At 35.2% G+C, this 17,539-nt stretch overlaps 1 protein-coding gene across 4 annotated transcripts; it reads right to left on the bottom strand.

Moving 5' to 3' along the window:
• Positions 1-2,402: 2,402 nt before the first annotated feature.
• LOC121985106 (casein kinase 1-like protein HD16) lies at positions 2,403-9,655 on the bottom strand. Of its 4 annotated transcripts, none has more exons than XR_006113065.1 (16): positions 9,054-9,655; positions 7,462-7,596; positions 7,317-7,390; positions 7,176-7,245; positions 7,026-7,081; positions 6,876-6,947; positions 6,624-6,718; positions 6,469-6,535; positions 6,229-6,358; positions 5,936-6,154; positions 5,697-5,845; positions 5,445-5,619; positions 3,456-3,546; positions 3,210-3,367; positions 2,832-2,986; positions 2,403-2,749 (listed from the first exon to the last, which is right to left on the bottom strand). XR_006113065.1 is itself a non-coding variant. In XM_042538383.1 (16 exons), exons 1-16 carry the CDS (start codon positions 9,357-9,359, stop codon positions 2,690-2,692), a joined length of 2,046 nt encoding a protein of 681 aa, XP_042394317.1. In that variant the 5' UTR covers positions 9,360-9,655; the 3' UTR covers positions 2,403-2,689. The 4 variants fall into 4 exon arrangements, 3 of the variants coding, with proteins under 3 accessions (XP_042394317.1, XP_042394319.1, XP_042394320.1); XM_042538383.1 differs by having other exon boundaries at positions 2,832-3,020; XM_042538385.1 differs by having other exon boundaries at positions 2,832-3,020; positions 5,697-5,836.
• Positions 9,656-17,539: the final 7,884 nt, after the last annotated feature.

Here is a 17,539-nt window from a genome sequence, read left to right as displayed (position 1 = left end):
AAAAGAAACCCACTGCGATACCATAATTAGACCTCCAAGAGCAGATCGAGCCTGAGAAAGCGAACCATCTAGATAGATCACCACTAACATTTCCCAATTGACCTTTGATGGACTGATAATTTCATCTTTTTATTTGAATACTCAAAGTTGCTAATAATTAAGAGTATGTAATTCTAGTGCCTTCAGTATATCCTTCAGGGAGTTTCCAAAAACTAAAGAATGTCCTAACATGAATACGACAATGTCGGCGAATAATAGAGGTGTAAAAGAGCTACGTTGAATTTAGAAGAATTACTTCAAAACTTAACTAAAATTTAGGTAAATTAATGAACAAATTTATTCACTTTCTGTTTATGAATGTTTCCGAATCCGATTCACTAGTATTCAAAAAATATGAAACCGATACGTTAACAGCCCCACGACGACCCCACGTCGATGGAAGTAGATTCATCAGGTGTTAAGGACATGACGAGCCAAACACAGGTGATGTATTGGGTATTGCCTGAGACTCAAACCCGGACTCACTAGTATTAAGAAAAATGATAATCTAAGTAATCAATAATGGAATTACAGACCATATCAACTTGTACACTGCTTAGAAACTACAAGCAGCTCTCACTACCAAATTACAGCAGTCGAGATGAGAGGAAGACCATCTCGGTTGTCATCGACAACGGTAACAGCTCCAAGGTCGCTCAAGGGTATGCTGACCTCCTTGTTCTTTGAAGAAATTGAAAACTAGGGAGCAACAGTTTGACCTCTTGGATTTCAACACCATGAGAATAACTCTCAAAGGAAGTAAACAAGTGAAAGTATACAGGATACAATAATAACCATGAATTAATATCACTAGAGGATGATTTGCGAAGGGATTCATTGACACTTTCGAAGTCTAGCGAGCAAACTGCAAACTAAAATGTTTGTCTGGGAGGAAATTTGAAAAAAAAAAAATTCTCTACACCTTTCTGATACAAAGTACAAAAACTAAGCAAATCTACCATTGAGTTTGAAAGAAAATAACTTCAAAGGAGGATAAGTACCACCAATAACATAAAAAGGACCATGGAGGCAAAGGAGCAACATGAATTATGTCATCAAAAGCAAATATATATCATTATTCAGTTTAACTGGCAAAAAGGATACCACATTCGTCCACAGAGAAGATATCCGTGTCGCCATGGATGTTGGCACTGCATCAGTTGAAATGAACTAGAAGATTTTAAACATCTCTCGTATGTTTCATAAAATGTAGAGTTGTGTTCATGAAGCTGTGGCACTGTATAATGATCATTATGAGGACCAAGTCCATACCATATATCCAGCCCAAGTCCTGAAGTAACAGCCACAATGATCTAAGTAATGTTTATACGATTGCACACTTAAGCTAACAAGGTAGAGCTCAAAAACATCTCCACCTTAAAATCTTAGCTACAATTCTAAACTAGAGTAAATATGTTCACAGAAAGCACACTGCTGGAGTCATGAAATCGCTTTCTGCTTAAACAAAAAAGAGAAGATCACCATTGCAGAAGATTTGAGGAAGCATAATGGGAAAGCAAAACAAAAAACAAACAAACACATATATACATGGAACTGTATTGGAATCTAAAGTTTATACATCTCTAAGCTATAGAGAGAGATGAGACAACTGGAAATGCCTGAGGAGACTATGGAGAAAATAGGCATAGAAGAGTTGGCTCAATTTGTTCAAACCAAACCATCCAGCTCGAATTCTATGTTCCAAAGTCACACTGTCCTAAACAATGCAATGCAGAAAAAAGTTCAACTTATTTCCAATCAATGTCTATCAACGACCAATTATAATTAATTGTTAAAAGCAATAAGGTCAAGTTAAACGAATGTAACATGCTGTGTCCTCATGATTAATTCAATCATTCAGTTGCACAGAAGAGGTAAATGCGAAAACAGCAACATTTCCAAAAAATAATGCGAACTGTACAGCCAATAAGAGGTCACATTAGTAATAAAGGCATGGAACATGATCTAACAAGATCAGCAAATCAAGCCATGGCCTTCTTAAATAAGCCTTGCCAACACAGTCAACCTTTACAAAATTGGGAAATTATCATCAGATATTAATCAAAATAACAATTTCAAGAAAAGAATAAGGAAAATTTAGCATGTAAAATAATATAAATAAGATGCCAAAGCATGTAAAATGAGTAAAACCACAATGTGCCAATTGGGTTAGAGTTCTAGTGTGAACAGAGACTTCTAGTTTTTGAGGCTTTCATCAGAGCAAATGAATTAACAAAACCTTTAGTTCAATCCTATGAAATTATATGAAAATTGTTACAATTACCAAACTAATGCACAAGTGAAATATAGTTATGCAGCAAAAGCAACTGACAGTAAAGCAGCCGAAAATAAAACAGCAGTTATAGTAAAATGATCCCATCCACTAGATGGTTAAATTTCTGCAAAAATAAGCAGTTCCAACCTAAATATTAGTAACTATACAACCTTAAATTTACTTAAGATGCCAAAAAACAAATATATTTTGATTGCTCAAGCAAAGGGCATCTTCAAAACTTGACAGAGAATGGCACCACTAAGTTGGTTACCACAGCAATAAAACGAAAGGTGCCTTAATAAGGTAATCCTAGCCGCCAGTTGTTGTTGCAATTTGGCAAAAGGTGCTTAATGGTTCTGGTGAAGGTCAGCAACTTCATGAAACAGTGCGGCCAAAACATATGGATGCAATATATAGATTTTTCGCCCATTTCTCCTGGAAGCAAATACAATATTTATATGTTAGGAAAGAAACTAACGGTGATGTTCTTAAGACACAGGAAAGTGACTGCACTCACCTTCACATGTTGGCTAGGAAAAGCAGATGTTCTAAGGGTCTCTTGTGTCTCATCTGTTAGTTTCCTTCTAGGTATACTAAGCACCAAGGCAGCCTGGTCACATGTTGCAGCAGTTGCCGTTATGCGATAGCCATTATCCCATCTTCGATGAATACCTTCGCTAGGGTAAAGAAAGTCAAGTTCAATAACCTGAGTATTGAAATGATTTGGTGAGTTTAATTTCTTAGCATGGAAACATTAAAAATATATCATTAGAGAAATCCTCAACCACAAGGCAATACAGATAGACAACACCAGATCAACCCTCAGTTTTTTTTCCCTTCTTTGCTCCCTTTACTTCCCATCTTTTAACAACAAAATGTGAGGAATAAAACTGACCTGCTCAGAAAAACCTGCATTACGAGACATAACGACAGCCCACCTATTTCCGGCTGTTGCCATTGCAGTAACATAAAAACCTTCCCTCCACTTTTTGTTTATCCACTTGAACGGAAATGACTCACTCACTTTGTATGATTGTTGTGCATATAGAGTACCTACAATAAATCATCAAAACAGATGAAGCCAATGGAACATTTTGAAATTAAAAATCAAACTGATGCATATTTGAAGAAGATTGATTACCCTTAGACATAACCACCAAGGAGCTGCCATTGTTTGTCCCGGCTAGTGTACTAATATAATAATTTTTCTCCCATTGTTCCATTATCCATTCCTTCAAAAAGAAAGAGTTAAGTGGAAAACCTATTAGTCTACTACTATAACATAAATGCATTAACCAAAGGGTAAATTAATGTGTACTGCATTATTGGTTATATTTTTTTATTATTTATTAACTTTATATTTAAAATTACATAAAATAAGTATTCTTCTAAAGATTTCATAATCTGCCACATCTGAAATAATTTTATTATATATTTCAATTTTTTATTTTTCCTGCTAATTTTACCAATCTTATGCTATCAATACTTGATTTATTTAATTATTCAATCCCAATCTCAATATTGATTTGTATAATTTATCTGAAGAGGTTTATTTCATATCGCATGAATCCATGATTCACCTGCTTCCATTGCTAAGTATTTTGGAGCTCTCAAAGGATTGAGCAAAGTTTATTTCCCTTCCTTGGAACGGCTGACAACATTTCCTTCCTTGTCTGGAAAAATAAGCCTACCTTCTAGTACCAATCTTCTTGTTGAGCTTTGAAAGGAAAACATCCAACAAGGATGCTCATAGCCTTGCCACCACGAATAATATGGAAGGAGTTCAAGTCCTAGTCTCCCTTGTCAATTGGGAGTTCTAAAGGAGTTGTTGTGGGTGCTAAATCCTGACCTCAATCACACGTTATAGTACACTTGGCGGATGTCCCTTGTTCACCATAACTTGATGTTATTCGCTAGTTGAAGAAAGAGGTGGATGAAGGCATAGATGTTAAAAGCAAGCACTTCGCTTGCTTAAGCACAGCAAGGTGCAAGCCTTGTGCTTCAGAGACCTCAAAAACGCACGAGGTCTCTAAGCTTCAGAGTGCTTCACGCAAAAGCACAAGCATTCGCTTTTGTGCAAAGTGCAGAAACTTTCCCTTATTTTAGTTTAAAGCCCTAAACCCTCTTTAAATCAATCATTAAGTCGATTGGTCTACCTCTCACAGTCGGAAGCGTCTGCCTCTCGATCATGGGTAAGAATCTTCTTTTCTGTAATTTTTTTTACTCTTTTTCATTTTTCCAACGTCCTGGAGGCGTCATGATGCCCGCAATTAATGGGGGACCATGGACAATCAAAAACTTAAGTCTGCAGATTTGATTAATTCAATCAACTCCCAACTTAAACAGGATAGTTTGAATAGACTTTCATAAATCCTAATTAAATTATCCTAATAAAATATATAAAAAAATATATTTAAAATTAAAAAAATTGTAATAAATTTTATTAATTCATATAAATCAATTTTATATTCAAAAGGTAACAGGTTTGAATCCTGGAAACAACCTCTTGCAAAAAGCAAGGTAAGATTGCGTACAATGAATCCTTCCCCGGGACTCCACATGGCGGGAGCTTCATGCACCGGGCTGTTTTTTTCTTTTATAAATCAGTTTTATATTGTGATAATAGTCCTTTTGTTTATTACATTTTTTTACGTAAAGTGTGCACTTAGCTTTGCACTTTAAGCCCCAAGACCCTTGAGCGTTTTTTTGCATCTTGCGCTTTTGACAACTATGGATGAAGGGGAAGAGTCTGACGGTGAAAAAAAGGTGTTTCAGGGTTTAGGATTTATTGCTTAATGGGTATTTTTGTGGTAGTTTTGCTGATGCATAGAAACCACTGTAAATGTAACCAATGATAAAGAGTTTATCTGGCATGACACCTAGAGACTTGGATCATTTTTTATTAAATGTTTTTCAGATTGCAAATTCATGGACTTAGATGGAATGCAAATTCATGGACTTAGATGGATTTCTTTTTTTAAAACAAAAAAAGGTTAGAATACTAGTAAACAGAAGGGGTGTACAAATGATTTACCCTTAAATTATAAATTATTCAGTTATCCATGTCTGACAGCATGTTTTCTGGTTCTAGTATTGGGAACATATATAGTTGAATCAGAACATCACTCACCTTGTGAAGAAAGTTTGTAGATAGTTCATAAACTTGAGCAGTGAAGCCAGTGCCTGCATCCATGATCAACGCCCAAAGATTGTTACACGATGCCACACAACTAATGAATAAACCATCTTCATTCCCCTTCTCGATATGCTGTGCAAGCCTCATATCAGCAACATTGTAGTGGTACCTAGAATACAAGAGTTTATCATCCAATCCCTCTTATCAAGAATTTGGCAGTGAGTCAACTACCCAGAAAATAAACACCTCTGTTTCATAGGTCGTCGTGCATTATAAACACTAATCCATTGGTTTGCCGGCAACCCCATCCTAATCTTCTTTTTGGGCTGTTCATCAACTTCTTCTATCATTAGACGACCTCTTTTTTGACCTACCTGATATATAAGCTTGATAACATGGGAAAAGAAACAGACATTCTGTTAGCATAATCACTTTACGAAGGTAACTACATAGATAGAAGATGCAAATATAGGAAATTGAAATACCTTTTGAGCTCCATCAGTGTTAATTGGCCTAATATCTGGATTAGGACCTACTATGCCATCAAAAAGTGAGATGTACTTTGCATAGTTAGGTTCTTCATCAAACTTCAAGTTGACCACGTATTCAACAAACTGTTTGAAAGGTTGTGGGCAAAAGCAACAAAGAGACTCTGGAGATGTAGCCATCTTCTTTTTGCATACAAGGAAACCTTTATTTTCACCCTAATAGTAAATAAAGAAATTTATTAATGAAGATAAATCATCCACAAAATCAATTAAAATGCAAATTAGCCTACCTGATACCCTTGCCAAAGTAGACGGCCACGGAGAAGAAATATAAGTGTATAAGCAAGGGATTCTAAATCATCTCTTCTGCTTGCTGTCCTCCCAAGGTGAGCATGAACACTAGCATAGCGCACAGTCCCCCTATAGAACACATCAACAAGATTGCACTGTTACTAATGGTTAAAGTAAATATAAAATTTAATTGAGAAGTAGCCATTTTGAGTGTTAAAGATGCGGCGGGAACAAATTACCTGAAAACATCTGGTCGTTGATCATATTCAACATGCAAATTTGTTGAACTGTCCTTCCACTTAGTGGCTGTCAATTAAGAACATAAGAGTTTAATAAGACATCATATTTAGTTACATTAACTGAAAAGAACTAAAAAACCAAGCACATTAATTACCTAAGCCAAGATCAACAAGAAACAATTTTTTTTCTTCAGAAGTCCCAGAAGGTCCAAGTAAAAAATTTTCAGGTTTCACATCCCCATGTACATAACTGACATTAGCAATGACAGTAGTTACATTAAAAAAAAAAACTTAAAAAGAGGTTGGTTACTAGTTCAGCAGGGATTGAAGAAGTTCCTATTGATTATAGTGTCTTCTTGACACATGAAAGAACAAACTAAGAAGCAAAGCAAACAGTAAACTTCTACCCTTTTGAATGCATATTCTCCAATATGGAGATTGCTTCAATTGCAATACATGCAACCATTTCCACGGACATTCTGCATAACAGAAGAGATGAAAATTAGCAAGTTAGCAATTCAAAACAAGTACTAACCTAGATTCAACATTAGTCATACGTGTGAGAATTGTTATTCCATACATCCCAAAGGCTTGGTCCCAGTATATCCATAATCTACAATTTGCAAAAAAAAAAAAAAAATATTAGAAAAACTTCTCAAATTACTTGACAAACCCTAAAGGCTGAGGAGCTGAAAATTCTCTAATACCATGACATAGTAGTCCCCTTGCCTGCCCTTGTAATGAACTTTTGGCACCCCGTGAATACCACCAAGTGTGCTACACAAATAGAATATTGGTTAGATTCCTCTAAAACTATTTTTTTCACTGAAAAATAAAGAAAAACTTACTTGTACACTTGCCATTCATAAGGTGGACCATAATTACAACCTTTGCTGGTCCTGTGCTCGAACTTTAGCGCTACCTGGGAGGCATTGAATATAGATCAGAAGTATTATGACCATTAAAAATTGTGTTAATAGGAAAATACCACACCTCTATAGCACTAGAACCAGTGGTCCTATCACTTGTGCTGGCAGGCGAAATTCGACGGCCAACATAAACTTGTCCAAATCCACCTTTTCCTAGCTTCCTTTCAACTTTGTATAGTGGTGAATTGCTGACTTGAACCTGTTGAAAAGATAAAATGAAATTTTTGCAAGAATACAGGAAGCATCATGACAAGTAGGAAAGGAATCAGAGATAAGAAGCTACTCGCATTAAAAAAAAAATATCTTCCTTAGCAATGAAACAATATCACAATTTGCTCAAGCTGCTTATCTTCAACAATAGGAGACATCAATGTAGTTATATTGACAGGACAGACCTGTTTATCCTCAACAACAGGAGATAGTGATGTAGATACTATTAATAGGACAGACCGGGCAATCAAAATGGAATGTAATTTTTAAAAAGTCATGTGCGAACATGATAAGCCCTTAGGCTTAAAAACTAATAATATCATGAATGACCCCATCATACTTCAATTGTTTGAGATGTTAGAAATCCAATCCTCACATACTGGTGGTAGTATGTGAGGAGAAGAATCAATTAATAAGCCCATGAATGCCAATGTGAGACTGCGAATAAACAGAGAGGTGGTTATCTGATCCAGAAAGTACATGAGAAGAAAGTTGAAATATCTTATCATCACCAAGCTGGCTATTAGTAAATTCCTTGAAGCTTTATTTCATGATACATTGAGAAGTATCATTATAGATTATCCAATGTCTCAAAAATACTCCAAGAAAATGTCCCCTATTCTCCTATACCATGACCATGATCCTCTATTGCAGATTAGCAAGTACCCCCCATAGATAACCATTCAATTTCAAGAAATTGTGTTCTTCTTAAAGGCAACTTGGCATTCTAAAAGCACAAGAAGAAAACTATCTGTCCAAATCAATTGCAGAAACAAAGAGCCAAGTTATGACTCTTACTACATGCAAGCTTATTTGGCTCAAACATTTAACACCTAAGTTGGTAACACTCCTATTGAACCAATGAAGCTATGTTGTGATGATGAAGCTGTCATGTAGATTGCTTCCACACCCGTCTCATAAAGGCCAAAACGAATTAAGATTAACTATCACAATATCTCAATCTGAGTGATGTAGGTGCAATTCAAAGGGGAAATATTATAGATAACTTTCTAGAAGTAATTAGAGAACTATTACATGGAGCTAGCAGTATAGGATGGTGAGGCAACGAGTTGATGGCGGAGAACTGCATTGAATGGCATAGTGATTGAAGGTCAACCAAAAAAAAATCCCAAGAGATGTCTCTTCTTTGAGGTAGTTAACGCAAATAAAAAACATCAAATGTAGACATAGGCTACAAAATTCAAAATATCAATTGGAAATTGAATATGCATATGAAAATTAAAAAGAATTTGTTCTAACTTCAAGGGAATAGGATAGCAACACAGAATTTTTTTTCCATGAAATTTATTTCGTAAAACTTCTGGTGCTTCTGATTAAGTTAATCGATATACGAGACAATAAAATAGGATCGGTAAGCATGACATAGCCAATCCAAATAGAGGAAACTCGTCATCACAATCAGGGAAAAACAGATAAAGGTCTCACCTTTTCTGGGAGCGGTGCGGCGTTCCCCTCGTCCTCTCCGCCAGCGAGTTTATCAGCGCTCCTTGCCCCACTATTGCAATCATTCATCTTCCTCTCCCCGACCCCTTCCTGGATTTCCTCCCCTGCCAAGCCCCCAACCTCGCCGCGCCCTTCCACTTGACCGATCTCCTCCGCAGGCGGATTCTCGCCCACTGGCCGCTGGATCCTCGCCGTCCGTCGCCGCCTTGTCTTCGGCTGCTCAGCCTGGACCACTGGATTCGCCTGCGCTCGGCCCCTACGCGCTCCGCTACGCAACTCCGGCATCATTCATCGACCCAACCCCATGCCTCAAAACCCGTAATTTTGCAGAGCCATTCGACCGTACTCGATAGTGCGAACCTTGGCCAACTGGAGCACGGGCGGAGAGAAATTGCCCGATCTCGCTCAAGAGGAATCGGTTAGATGGGAACGGAACGAAGGTCGTCCTTGAGAACGATCGAAGTTAGGGTTTCGATCGGAAAGATTTTGATTTTATCGATCGCTTGAGAGAGAGAGAGAGAGAGAGTGAGAGAGAGAGCCGAGGAGTTGTATCCACCATGTTGAAGAGGACAACGCGGGTGGAGTTCCGTAAGCGTTAAAGTGTGGGTGGAATTACATTTTAACACACGCTGAGTTTGGAAATTTTAATCGGGCCCACTTCGTTATTGCATTTTTATTTTGGTCCGATTTAGGAAAAGCCCACTAGAAAATGTATTAGAGCGTCAGATGGGTACTATCTGAGTAATCGATTAATAACGGGATATTAAATTAAAATTAAATAAATCAAAATATTTTAACGATCAAACTGTCCAAATTTTTTTATAAAATTTAAATCAATAAAAAATTAATTAATTTGATTAAAAATTATAATAATTAAATTTTCAGTTAAATCCATCAATCAATTGTTAGTCGAACAACATGATCAATTGCTCTTAGCCTCCGCAAATTAGGAATTTTAATCCATGATGAATTAGTCATGATCAGTCTCAATCTCGGATAAAAGATGAGAATTATATTTGGTTATTAGTCAGCAATAAAACTATGATAAATATTCAATAAATGGATTCATTAAACTATTGTATTAGTTCTAGGTTGTTCCCCGGAAGGAACGCGTTGTAAGATCCGACTATGTCTCGACAAAGACTGCTATATTTCTAGAACTCGGTGTAGTGCTAAATATGTAAGAGTTCACGTTGCAGGGTTCAACTGTAACGTATCGGCAAGGATCGTTACATCTCCATGAGAACTTGAGTATAGTGTTAAATAGGTAACAATTCTCACATTATGTGTTGGATAAGAACAAATATGATAGAAAAACTAATAATCTAAGATTTGAAACATGAAATATACGAACCCTCGCTAGTAAATCAATGGAGGTAGTAGATACAATGATTAGGAGAAAAATTAGTATTTTATGTGTACAAAATAGGTAGGCGAGAAGGCAAAACTGATAGAGAACTCGAGTTTTAAATTATTGTACACCAGAAAAAGTAAAGCAAAAAAAGGAGTGGGTATTATTGTAGATAGTTTGTTAAATGATGAAATTGTAGGAGTAGTTAGAAAAAGGAATAGAATTATAACCCTTAAGATAATAGTGGTAAAAGAAATTATGAACATAATTAGCATATATGCACCGCAAGTAAGATTAGATGAAGCTACTAAATCAAGGTTTTGGGATGACTTAGATGAAATATTACAAAACATTCCACCAAATGAAATGATTTTAATAAGAGGCGATCTAAATGAGTATGTCGGAGTGAAAAATGAGGAATATAAAAAGGTACATGGGGGTTATGGGTTTAAAACGAGAAATGAGGAATGGAAAATTATATTAGATTTTGCGATAGTATATGATCTTATATTAGCTAATGTATTTTTAAAGAAAAAAGAAGAACACTTGGTCACATTCAAAAGTAGGAATAATAAATCACAAATTGACTTTCTTATGGTTAGGAAGAAGGATAGAAAGAATTGTAAAGATTATAAGGTCATCCCTGGAGAAAGCTTAACTACCTAACATAGGTTAGTAGTATTGAATATATGCCTCAAACATAGTATCAATAGAAAGAAAATATATATGACTCATAGAATTAAGTGGTGAAAGTTAAAGGATGGGAAACAAAATATATTTAAGGAGAATTTAGGAGTATAAGCATTAGGTGAAATATACGGTGATTCTAATACGACATGAGGTAAGATGGTAGTTAAGAGTATACTTGGTGAGTCAAAGGGACTAAATAAAAAATCTTGGTGGTGGAATGAGAAAGTACAAGAGAAAGTAAAGGAAAAACGAATAGCTTATAAGGAATTATATATTTGTAAGAATGAAGAAAACTTTAAAAAATATACAATAGCAAAGAAAAAAAGCTAAAAGAGTAGTGAATGAAGCAAAAAATGAAACTTTTGAACAATTATATAAAAAATTAGATACAAAAGAAGGATAAAGAACATTTATAGAATAGTTAAAGTGAGATAAAGGAAGACAAAAGATCTTATCCAAATAAAATATATTAAAGATGAATGTAATAGGGTACTAGTAAACAATGGAAAAATAAAAGAAAAGTGGAAGAGATATTTTTATCAACTTTTTAATGAAGGTTTAGGTGTGTTAGAGTGTATACTAAAAGCTTAGCCTTTGTAAACATTTATTTTTGAAATAAAAGAATCACATTGGTCAAATATCTATATTTATTTATTGAATATAATTGTTCAATTAATTTATAAAGTAGATAACATGGTGTGTGGTGTCACATACAGAAGATCATGTTATCAACTCTTTATAAATTATAAATAGTTGCTCACGACTAAGATGGAAATGAATAAACCATTAGTATAGTCGTAGTGTAATTAGGTATTAGTTTATCTTGACTAATAAATTACACTAGTACACTCTAAGTGTATTGAGTAGGACCATTTTAGGTAAGTTTTGTTTATACTGACTTAATAAAAGAACTAGACCTTAGTTATTATGGAAGTGTGTACTCTTAATCCTAATATAATAACAAGCACATATATTTAGCATTTATTTTTTTTAACTTATCAAAATGTGAGATTTAGCTTGATAAATCAATAGGCTCGATAAGTTAGGAAATGATATTACTTATAGTGTGTGTTGTTGATTATAGAAGAAAACTGTGTCCTAGTTATCTAGGTTGAGAATGTCCCCAAGAGGAGCTCATAAGGATTGTCATGTTAAACCCTGCAGGTGGACTTAGTCCGACATGACAATGAAGTTGAGTGGTACTACTCTTGGAGCTAGATATTAATTAAGTGAGTTGTCAGTAACTTACTTAATTAGTGGACATTCGTTATCTTAAATACAGGGAGACTAACACACTCATGATAAGAAGGAGCTCATAATGTAATTTGGGATTGGTGCGGTAGTGCGATAATAACTCTCTAGTGGAATGAGTTATTATCGATGAACTTGAGTTGTGTGTTCAGGGTGAACATGGGATACTCAAGCTCATCGGAAGGCCAAAACCAATTTCTCCTCTAGGTCCCTGTCGTAGCCTCATTAAACCCTCAAGTCCATCTAAAGAAAGGTCCATCTTGGTGTCAAAGAAGGGGGCCGGTCCATTGCTTGGTGACCAAGCAATGGCCGGCCACATCTCCTCTTAAAGGGGCAGCCCTTTGCTTAGTGCCCAAGCATGTAGAGGCCGGCCACAATAATTCAAACAAGGAGGGGTATTTTGAATTTTTAAAATCTTCTCTTTGTAGAAAACTACAAGTTTTAAAAAAGAGATTTTAAATTTAAAAACTTTCCTTATTTGAATTAGGCCATATGTTTTAAAAGAAAGTTTAAAAGTTTTAAAACTTTCATTTTTTAACCATTCTCATTGTTTAAGAAAAAAAAGGAAGAGAAGTTTTAAAATTTAAATTTTCTATCACCATGTTAAAAAAGGAAATTTTATAAAAAAAGTTTTAAATTTTAAAACATGGTTTTAATTTTTAAAACTTTCCTTTTTTAACTCCTACTTTAGGAAATTAGAAGAGAGCTTGTAAAATTTTATAAGGGCTTATAAAATTTTATAAAAAAAATATTATTCTTTTTCCTTGATGAGGTGGCCGGCCACCTTGCTTGGTGCCCAAGCAAGGGGCCAACCAATAGGATTAAACCCAATCAATGATTGGTGATTAATTCAATCAAGAGGTAAGAAAAGGAAAAATAAAAATGGAAAAGGAAAAAGAAAACTAGAGGAAGATTTTAATTTTTATAAAAAGTCTTTCCTTATTTGCCTTGGGCAAGTAATATAAAAGAAGGGGGAGGGGAGGCCTCATGATACAACAATTCTTATTCTCTTGCTTGGAGATCTTGGTGTGGCTGGCCCCTCTCTCCCTCTCCTTTCCGTTGCTCTCTTTTCCTTGGTGGTGGTGGTGGTCGAATATTAGAGGAGGAAGAAGAAAGCTCTTTGGGTGGTGTTCATCTTGGAGGATCGTCGCCCACACAATATCCAAGGTGAGGCGAGGAATACGACAGAAGATCTCGAGGTCATTAACATACAAAGAGAAGGTATAACTAGTAATTTTCTTCTGCATCATACTAGTTATTTTTCTTTGTATGAATTCCAAACACAAGAGACATTAGATCTAGTTTTTTGAATTTATTTTTTGAGTTTGTGTTTTCTTTGTTTTTCAAATTTGTGATTCGATTGTTCTTTTTGGTTAAACCTAGAGTTATTTAAGGGAATTAAATATTAGCTTTCCTTAAAAGGCTTTGTCTAGGCGGTGGTGGTTGCTCCTATATCCAAGAAGGTCATGTGCCTCGCCATGCAGTCCTGGAAGCCAATTTTGGAAATTAATATTTAATGGAATTAATAACATAGGTGGATTTGGATCAATAGTGTTAAGTTCCGCTTGCGATCTAAATCTAAACCATCATGAACAGATAAGTTAAATTTGGAATCAATGATGTTAAGTTCCGTCTGCGATTCCTAATTTAACTTCTAAAGAACACAATAGGTTATTTAAGGAAAGGTTCAACACTTGTACAAAATTTTTGTATAGTGGAATCGGTACGATTTTCCTAGGACTAACCAACAAGGTGACCAACTTAACTTAGGTAATTTAAATAAGTTAAATGAGCATAAAAATTTAAATTTTTATCATAGAATTCAAACTTCAGAAGTAGAACAAGATTTAAATGGGATGCATAATGGGAAAATAGTTGAACTAGATGATATTTCGATAGAGGTATGGAAGTACCTAGGGAAACAAGGTATTGAATGACTTATAAAATTATTTAACATGATATTAAAAATGAAAAAATATTTAACCAATGGAGGATAAGTACTTTAGTTCCCTTATATAAGAACATAGGAGACATACAAAATTGTGCACACTATAGGAGTATTAAACTAATGAGTCATACCATGAAACTTTGGGAAAAAAATAATAGAAAAAAGATTAAGGAAGGAGACCACGATGATCGAAAATTAATTTTGGTTCATGCCTGAAAGTCAACAATAGAAGTTATACATCTTCTTAGATAAGTAATTAAAAAATATCATGAGAAAAAATAAGATAAAGCTTATGATAGAGTCCCAAGAGAAACTATATGGAGAATTCTAGAAAAGAGAGGTATTAGAATAATATATATTGAACTAATTAAGGATATGTACAAGGATGTAACAACTAGAGTAATGATTTCAAGCAAGTAACTGAAGCATTTCCATTAAAGATAGGGTTATATCAAGGATTAGCTCTAAGTCCCTATCTTTTTACACTAATTATGGATGAATTCACTACACACATTCAAGACACAGTATTATTGTGTATATTATTTACAGATGATATTATTTTGATAGATGAAACAAATGAAGGAGTAAATGTTAAACTAGAATTTTGGTGGGAATACTAAAAGGAAAAGTTTTTAGGCTTAGTATAATAAAGACAAAATATATGAAATTTAAGTTTAGCAATATTAGACATAATAAGACAATTGTTAAGATAGGAGATGACGAGTTATCTGGAACTGAAAGCTTTAGATATTTAGGATCATTTTTATAAAATGATGGAGGTATTAAGAGAGATGTCTTACATAGAATATAAGCAAGATGATTGAAATGAAGGAGAGTGTCAGATGTTTTATGTTATCGTAAAGTACCTCTAATGTTAGTGCAGGAGCACCAGATGATCGAACCTGTGTTTGATAATGGCAAACATGTTTAAAGTTAATCTGTCTTGTGATCTAACAAGTTGAACTGAGTGTGCAAGAAAGTTCTAAGTGATCTTAGGCAAAGGAAAGTCCTAGTTAAGGATAGACAGATGGAAAGTCCTAGCTGCGGTTAAGCAACGAAGTCCTGGCCAGGAGATTGGGTAAAGTCTTAGCGGGTCAAGGACATTGGACGAAATCCTAGGGTCGAGGATGCTAGGTGAAAATCCTGGGGATCATCGATACCAGGTGGAAGACTGGATGAGTCAGGGATCGGATGTCCAGTATGAAGTCTTGATGTCTCTAACACTGAGAAAAAGTCCATAAGGTTTGGAGGGTTGGTCTAGCAAAAGGTAAACTCTTCTGAGAGGAGTAGGTGAGGACACGTTCCCCGAAAAGGGAACAGTAGGCATCGGTCCGACCTAGAGTTTAAGCGAAACTCAAAGTCAGGACCAAACAGTCTGAAGGTTGTTAAAATGATTCTTTATATACTATTTACCTATTATTCTAACTCTATTTTACAGGAAGACTAACATTTTGTAGGTTAGGATTTTGCTTTGTTAGGTCGACTGAACGCCCGGATCATTCAACCAACCCCCAAAGCAAAAAGATCATATTTTAGCTCACGATGAGATTTTGGCCGAGGGATCAATCAACCAAACAGGGAGGTTCAGTCGATCGAACGATGGATAAACGACGAGTTGATCAGACCAGATAAGTCAGCGAGGATAGCGGGATCAGTCGATCGAACGACGAGATCAGTCGACCCAACAAAGATCTCATCTAAAGTGGTAACATCTAGACAAAAAGCCGGGCTGATACAAAAGGATCAGTCGGTCGATCAGGGTGGATCGGTCGACTGATAAAAATCGAATCATGAACAGTGATCCCGAGATCAATGGATCAGATTAGGTTCAACTTGACTATAAAAGGAAGCCTTGGCCAACACTTCAGAAAATGAATTCTCACGATCTCTCTATTGCGTACTTAGGGGTGTAAATGAACCAAGCTGCTCATGAGTTATTCGAAACTTGATTAGATAAAAGCTTGTTTGAGCTCGTTTAATGAGGCTCGCTAAGATAAACAAACCATGCTCAAGCTTCACAATATTTGACTCATTAGCTCGTGAACATATTCGTTAAGCTCATGAATCAACTTTTAAATAAAAAAATAATAGTTTTGATATTAAATTTATAGATTTTACACTCTACTTATGAAACGTATAGATAAATATATTAAATTTATTTATTAGAATAAAATTCTAAATTTTAATAAGAATATTATAATTTTCTTTAAATATATAATTTAGTTTTTAATGAATATTTAAATTTATAATTTATATTTATTAAGCTCGTTTAGGCTCGATAAAAGCTTGAATAATCATGAATCATGAATATATTCGTTAAATAAATCTCGAGCTCGGCTCGATTATAAACAAGCCAAATTCAAATATTCAAGAGTTCAGCTCGGCTCGATCATACCCCTATGCGTGCTACTCAAAAGACAAGTCAACAAAGCCATAACACTACTTCAACAAATGAAAGCTCGAAACTCCAACTGTCTAAGTTGTCGGTATAATTTTCATTTATAACATTCAATTATACTTATACTTGTCTTTGTAATTTTATGGATTGATAGTGAATTGCCCAAAGTAAACACTCAATGAGTGTGAGCTTTGGAGTAGGAGTCTTCAAAGGCTCCGAATTAAGTAAAACCAAAAGTGTCAGCATTACTTTTATTTTCTTTTATTTATTATAAGATACAATAATAAATAATAATAAAATAATAAATATTATTTTAGAAATGACCTTAAAGAATTTTCTGGAAATTTTTAGAATTTTTTTAAAATTTAGACGGAGTTCATATGATATATTTTAAGGGAACGGATAGATTGGAAAAGGAGAAAGCCTGTTTGGAATAATTATTTAGGTGGGAGTTGATTGAAAAACTAACTTAGCGTTTAATTAATCTAAACTTAAGTTATGATTATAAAACTTATTATTTTTCCTTCTCCTCCTATACGCCGTCTGATCCCCTCCTCCCTCTTCCTCTCGCGCAGACTCCTTCTCCCTCTCTTCCACTTGATCAATGCCGACGATCTTCATATTATCGGTGCGGGCAACTTGAGCTTCGATTCGGCCTCTATTTTTCCCTCCTAGCTGTAGACACTCAAAGATTTCTCTCAACGTCATCTATTCCCGAACCCGATCGTGGCCAACTCCACAAGCTGAGCCCACTGCTTTGTCCACTCCACCGCCAGTTGAGTACTGCATCTTCTCCTCCGATCGCCTAAGATTGTTCAACAATCTCCACC

Source organism: Zingiber officinale, chromosome 5B (assembly GCF_018446385.1).
Source record: "Zingiber officinale cultivar Zhangliang chromosome 5B, Zo_v1.1, whole genome shotgun sequence".
NCBI lineage: Eukaryota > Viridiplantae > Streptophyta > Magnoliopsida > Zingiberales > Zingiberaceae > Zingiber > Zingiber officinale.
The sequence above is the reverse complement of the archived record's forward strand: the minus strand, read 5'-3'. Positions and strand labels throughout refer to the sequence as shown.

Excerpts from the sequence above, each read along its gene's own strand:
- LOC121985106 (XM_042538383.1), bottom strand. The coding sequence starts at position 9,359 with ATGATGCCGGAGTTGCGTAGCGGAGCGCGTAGGGGCCGAGCGCAGGCG. Across the intron at positions 6,155-6,228 it reads TACTTTGGCAAGGGTATCAG|GGTGAAAATAAAGGTTTCCT; the intron begins GTAGGCTAATTT and ends ATTTACTATTAG. Across the intron at positions 3,021-3,209 it reads ATGCAGGTTTTTCTGAGCAG|GTTATTGAACTTGACTTTCT; the intron begins GTCAGTTTTATT and ends TTCAATACTCAG.